At 31.3% G+C, this 6,763-nt stretch overlaps 1 protein-coding gene across 1 annotated transcript; it reads right to left on the bottom strand.

The window, feature by feature from the left end:
- Positions 1-931: 931 nt before the first annotated feature.
- LOC107889100 (probable aldo-keto reductase 1) lies at positions 932-3,221 on the bottom strand. Its single transcript, XM_041081675.1, has 7 exons — positions 3,091-3,221; positions 2,767-2,934; positions 2,445-2,651; positions 2,171-2,343; positions 1,838-1,934; positions 1,577-1,730; positions 932-1,396 (listed from the first exon to the last, which is right to left on the bottom strand). Exons 1-5 carry the CDS (start codon positions 3,151-3,153, stop codon positions 1,862-1,864), a joined length of 684 nt encoding a protein of 227 aa, XP_040937609.1. The 5' UTR covers positions 3,154-3,221; the 3' UTR covers positions 932-1,396; positions 1,577-1,730; positions 1,838-1,861.
- Between the last annotated feature and the right edge of the window lie 3,542 nt (positions 3,222-6,763).

The following is a 6,763-nucleotide window of genomic DNA, read 5'->3' as shown; positions in this document are numbered from 1 at the left end:
GCTTACCGTTTCCTTTTAAGTTATGTTTTTAATGCCTGTTAGGAGGTTTTCACTATTAAACAATATAGTGAGGCTGGATCTGTGCTTAGAATTGGTGTAATAGGCCTGGGCTCATTGGTCTTTGTTGGGCTTCATTTGTTATTTCTTTTTTCTTGTTTTCTAATAATATATCTAGTAAGTTTATTTCAATATATATATATATTAAACCCTTGTTTGGCAATCAAGATTTGGATAAAAAATTTTGGAATTTGAATTCCAAATCCAAATCTTTTGTTTGGATATCCAATAAAAACTGGATTTAGGTTTGAGCTAATCCAAGTTTTATTGGCTAATCCGTCCGTTTAGAACTTAAAAATTAATTATAAATTTGGAATTTTCAAAATCAAAATTTGATAATAGAGCAAGACAAATTTCTTTCCAAGTACTATAGTAATAAGTGTATTATTTGTGGGAGATAAAAATAAATTTATGAGAAACTAACAAAGGTTTTAAGACGTGTATCATTGCCATTTTCTCTAAGATTTTATTTGTTTCCTCTTATATTATGATGTGAAAAAGGGTTACTTGCAAATAAACTTCGAAGATACAATGAAGCACGATGACTGTTTACGTTTTGCAATGACGAAAACAGTTTATTGAATATTAAGCGAAACATAACAATGATATTAATTTCTACAAGAAAAAAATTCAATAATTATTTATAGAACAATCTAATAATATAAAAGATGGTGAAAAATAAAAGGAAACTTTATGTATATATATATAGTGTGTGTGTGTCATACAGATAAAAGTTCATTCATAAGAGGTCTCATGTCTTTTCATAGGGACATAATCATAAAAAATAGATAGTTATATTTTTAATAATAAACATAATTATTCAATAGATTTATCATTGAATAATCATGATTCATTATTAATAATAAAGTGATAATTTTTAAATTTAAGAAATATAACTTATTGTTATAAATAGCAACAAATTGTTCTAAAAATAGCATCTTAATCATTGCTCTTAACAAACATATTTATAGTAAACTGACTTGCTTCTTTATTTGATTTTATTTTTGGTAATGATGAACTGACTTCGGGTTTCAATGAACCCTCTATTTATACTTCTAATCCTTCAATAGCTTCAGTGGCTGGAGAGTCCATGGGCTATAAGCATCATAATATTCTGCTGCAGGTTGCGCAATCATTGTTACTTTTAACTTTCAAATCTTCTTCTCCTTTGTGGGTGTATTAGCGAATTTCCATGTTAGGTGACTCAATCTATCTGGTGTCCTGGACCCAGCTATCTCATTTAAAGGAATCACGGCAGTAATCTCTTTTAAGTCTTCTTCTGTGAGCTTCAGTCGTAGAGCATCGATGTTGCTTTCGAGATTTGTGATCTTGGTTGTTCCTACAAGAAGGGTCAAAAATCATATTTCTAAAGCAACATCAAAGAAAACAAGGGTCATACAGGATGTGTATTTATACAATATTTGCAGGCAAATCATTCTACTGTGATGTACTTGGAAGATCTGTATTATCTGATACCAAAGAAGCAAATTGGATGTTGAAAATAGGGAAAGTGACTCACCGGGAATGGGTGCTACATCATCCCCTTGATGAAGAACCCAAGCAAGTGCAAGTTGTGAAGGAGTACATCCATGCTTTTGAGCCAACTTCTCTATTTGCAAATACAATTTCTTGTTCCTCTCCAAGTTTTCTCCTTGAAACCTGGGGTGAAATGTCTTGAAGAGGTCGGAAACAAGTGCAAAAAAAAAAGCTACCAATTAGAAGAATTGTTTGTATGCAAATCGAGTATAAATTAAAGAAATAAACAATTGAGTTACGATACCAGATAACTATTTGCAGGAACACTTTACGCAACAATCCTGCCACCGAAGAAACCACGACCGAGAGGGCTATATGGAACTATCCCAATCCCAAGTTCCCTACATATGGGGACACATTAAACTACTTAAGCATTCCTTTTTGCTTGAATTTGAGAAGTAAAAAGGAAATAAAATTCTAAACAACAGGTAACAGAGGATATAGTTCACCTTCAATACAATAAGAAATAGGATGGACAGAACATCAAAAACCAAAGTTCAAATTCCAGGCAACTTATACTTTTAATGATTCAGTATACTACTTTTCATCGAAACCAGTATGGGGTTTTTGAGGAAACCTGCACAGGGGGATTATTTCGTTCTCGATATCACGACTCCAAAGGGACCACTCCATTTGTAGGGCAGTGACGGGATGAACAACATGTGCCCTCCTTATGGTTTCAGGGCTAGCTTCTGATAAACCTATGTACTTTATCTTCCCCTCTTCTACCAACTTCTTCAGTTCTCCCATCTAAGATTGAATAAAGAAAAGCAGCTTAACACTATATTTCCTCCATATATTGACCATTTAAACCACGAAAAATAAAGGATGTGTTAAATTACAGCACTTACAGTATCCTCTATTGGTGTTTTAGTGTCGACCCTGTGCTGGTAGTAGAGATCAATGTAATCGACATCAAGGCGCTTCAGGCTAGCCTGGATCGAGGCGCGGACATATTCAGGGGTACCATTAATTACAATACCAGCTGCAGGATCCATCTTGACAACACCAAATTTTGTGGCCAATTGTACCTTCTCTCGTGGTAGTTGCTTCAATGCCTGAAAAGAGATTGGTTTTTTCTCATGGAATCATTATAAAATATGTTGTTGCAACTTGCAATTAAACTCAAAAGCTACACACTAAACTATATTGGAATTTTGGTAAATATGCTACCTTTCCAACCAATATTTCATTAGTTTGGGGTCCATAGATATCTGATGTATCAAAGAATGTGATTCCTCTGGCGAATGCATGCTTGATGATGGAGATGCCAACCTCATCAGGGACTGGATCATTGTAATTTCCGCTAAGCCCCATACAGCCAAACCCCAACTTGGAAACCTACGAAATAATAGATTTTACAGCAGAAATGAAATGAGACAGGAAGATATTTTTTGAACAAGAAATTGGCTTGAGTTCAGATGGAGTTAATAAGGAGTTCAAGCATGGTTTGAAGTGAACAAGAAGTCGAAAAGAACAGAAGGACAAACATCATACCTCAAGTCCTTGAGATCCAAGTTTCACTCTAGGAATCTCAACACCCTGATGCTGCTCAGCCATCTTTTCGCTTTTATTGTTGGATCAATGCTTTCTCTCGGCATAGAGCTGAGAAAACAAGTAGATGTATGTGTAGTATTTATAGTAGTCCAGAATCTTGGATAGAATTGATATATATGTTGTATTTCTATCAGTCCAGAATCTTAGATGGAGTTTGACTGTCAACATTGTGACTTCACTATGTATGTCAGCTCAGATGCATGCATCACCCCATATGCAATTATAAGTATATGGAACGAAATTATGGGTGTAATTTCTTGAGAAAAGTCCCATATAACGTCAAGGACGGAACTATTTTCAAAATTGCAAATAATGAATGCCTTTGATAACTTTAAATTTTAACTATTCAAAATATTGAAACTCTTATTTGAAACTAAACATTTTTCAATTTTTATTATTGCTGCCTTTAAAAAACAAAAATATATGTTTTAGATTAGGCTTGAAATCGTTGCTTTGTTTCTCATTTTTTATTTTAAATATTATTTTTAATTAAAACTTGGATTTTTAAAAATTTTAATACTATTTAATTTGAATTTGGTGTTTTATCTAAATTATTTTTTCCAAATATTAAATATTAAAAATTATTTTTTTTATCAAATCCTAAAGGGGTTTATCTAATTTTCATTATAATTCTATTCAAAATCTAAAAAATAAAAAATAAAATCGACTTTCATTATTAATTTAATTTAGCGGAGAATCACATCCATAATTTTGAAGGAAAAAAACTTACAAATCAAGGTTTGATTCCTATTTATTTTCATTATCGGTAGTTTGAATTTCAATTTGTTGAATCGAATCACATCCATAATTTTGGAGAAAAAATGTCGACAAATAAAGATCCAATTCCTATATATATAATTGACTCAATTGTCGAGTCCAAGTTACAGGATGTCATATTCATTGTCAAAGCAATTACGATAAAAAAATATTCAATTTATACTATTATACATTTAAATATGAGCAATGCATGCATATGATATGATATACAATCATTTCTGAATCTTACACGAGCTTGAAAAAGCTCTATTACTAACCCAAGATCAAATTAAGACCAAGTCGTAAAGATTTTAAAATCTCGAGTTGACGTTGCAACTTCGAGATTCCTCATTGCAACAACAAGAGTTCGATGTGGCGACGTGAACGTCTATTTTTAAATGATCTAAATTAGTACCTATTCCATTCATTCAATCAAGCCAAAATATCATAATTCCATATTCTTTCCTAAGCAATTAACACCACCATTTCATTCAAATACATAACTAAATATTATGTTGTAATCCATTTAACCCTTTGTGACATATTTACATATACATATGATCACAATTTTGCATCATCTCATGCATTTCAACTATACCAAACTCATATATTCAACTATTCATTTTGCCCTTACCAAATTACCAATTCTAGCATCTAAAGTTAACAAATTCATACAAATACAAAAACTGACTCAACCTAGGTACATGTCATATAATGAATAAAAAGAGACTATACAAACATTCCTGAGTCGAGGATCACTAGCTAGAAGCTAGATTGGGCCCTGAATTTCGAAATTTACCTATCCCTGCACACGGAGGAAACAAATCATACTTTGAGTGATAAAGCTCAGTGATACTTTTATGAATCAAGTCACAAAATGAATCTATTCAATATAAGAATTCAACCCAAAATATGCTACAATTCAACTAAATCAATTTGCAAAATCAATACTCAATTGTCATTCTTATACACCATTCCAATTAATAATCAAACTAAACATGTGATATCATGCATTCTATAACAAAATACCACCATATCCATTTTTCTTTACATATACTCATATAAGCATTAATATGACATTCAATCTCAATTTTCATCTCATGTTATTTAGTTATTCATTTTACAATTCAATTATCTTTCTTGAGTCTATTGACTCGTTCAATTTAAATTCAGCCACCAAGGCTCGTATAAACTGATTCGCACAATCTTTCATGTTGTATATCACATTTCATATGAATTCGAATATACCAAATCCAATCACAATTCATATGAATTACGATATAGCCAATACGTTTTCTTTAATAACACCAAGTTGTATTATCAATTCAATTTCAATATCATTCTTCAAATTCATACTTTATATTCCCTATTAATTGGACTCAGATTTAAGACAGATACACGGATTGACTAACCAACACACCAACTTAGCACCACAATGCATCATCAGATAAACCAAAGGAAATATAGTGGCACACATAGTGCATCATTGGACAAGTCGAAGCAATTATATTGGCACACATAGTGCATCATCAAACAAGCCAAAACAATTATACTGGCACACATAGTGCATCATCAAATGAACTGAAGCAATTATATTGGCACACGTAGTGCATCATCGAATAAACCGAAGCAAATATACTTGCACATAAGTGCATCATCGCCTATAAAGAAATATAAACTCATACACAATCTAATTCTATGGCATGTCAACTATATCCAAATCTACCTGAATAGTTAATAGGGTAACCATTTTCTAATTTCATCACATAATTCAATTCACATTCCATCATTCTCAATTCACCATTCCAACACATCATAAAAAATGTTTCAACTCAATTTCATACCAAATATAATATATCTATTAAATTAAGTTATTTTCTATTTTATTCAATTTAGCCCTCTATCTCGATATACCATATCAATCACCACAATTTAATTCATACAACCATTATATAGTTGCCTCATTACTAAATCATGCAATTTAACATGAATAAGCAATAATTAGATTGATCTCGAATCATAGAAATACAGATTGAAATCTCGCATCACTCGTCGTAGCTCTCACTTTTCTTTTCCTTCTCAACTATCAGATGTTGTCTTTTGGTAATTTATGGTAAAATGAAAAAGTTGAAAACTTTGGTTTTTCTTCTTCAATGGTTACGGTTGACTTTAGGAAGATGATGACAATATGTTATCTTAGGCTTGTATTTGTGCGGATGTCAACCGCTTTACTATTGAGTTGATTATTTTTATTAAATTAATTATAGATAGACATATATTTATATTAAGGGTAAACTATCAAAATAGTCAATTTTATTTTTCTCAGGTTATATTTTAGTCACTTATGTTTGAAATGTTATGTTTTAGTCACTTATGTTAACATGTTGCAGCATTTTAGTCACTGAGCCTTTAATTGTCGTTAACGATGTAACAGTAAGCTGACATGGCACGTTAAATAATCATTTCAAACAAAAATTTTAGATTAAATTATATAATTGGTCCCCATACTTTTTCGTTTTGAGCAGTTTAGTTTTTCTTTTATATTCTTTTAACTTTCCTTTCCTTTATTTATTTTCCATTCTCTTTTGCTTCTCCCTCTATTTTCCTCCCTTCTCCATCTCTTTTAACGTAAAAGAAAAAAATTTAAATTGCTCAAAATGAAAAATATATAGAGACTAATTGTATAATTTAACCTAAAATTTTCATTTAAAATGATGATTTAACATGCCACATAAGCTTACCGTTACACCGTTAACGACAGCGCTTAGTGACTAAAATATTACAACACAATAACGTAAGTGACTAAAATGTAACATTTCAAACATAAGTGACTAAAATGTAACTTGAGGCAAACAAA

This window comes from Gossypium hirsutum, chromosome A11 (assembly GCF_007990345.1).
Source record: "Gossypium hirsutum isolate 1008001.06 chromosome A11, Gossypium_hirsutum_v2.1, whole genome shotgun sequence".
In the NCBI taxonomy this organism is placed as follows: Eukaryota; Viridiplantae; Streptophyta; class Magnoliopsida; order Malvales; family Malvaceae; genus Gossypium; species Gossypium hirsutum.
Note: the sequence above shows the minus strand (reverse complement) of the source record. Positions and strands in the feature narration are given on the sequence as shown.

Coding starts and splice junctions, on each gene's coding strand:
- LOC107889100 (XM_041081675.1), bottom strand. CDS start 3,153: ATGGCTGAGCAGCATCAGGGTGTTGAGATTCCTAGAGTGAAACTTGGA. Junction 2,935..3,090: donor TTGGATCTCAAGGACTTGAG/GTATGATGTTTG, acceptor ATTATTTCGTAG/GTTTCCAAGTTGGGGTTTGG. Junction 2,344..2,444: donor AAACACCAATAGAGGATACT/GTAAGTGCTGTA, acceptor ATTCAATCTTAG/ATGGGAGAACTGAAGAAGTT.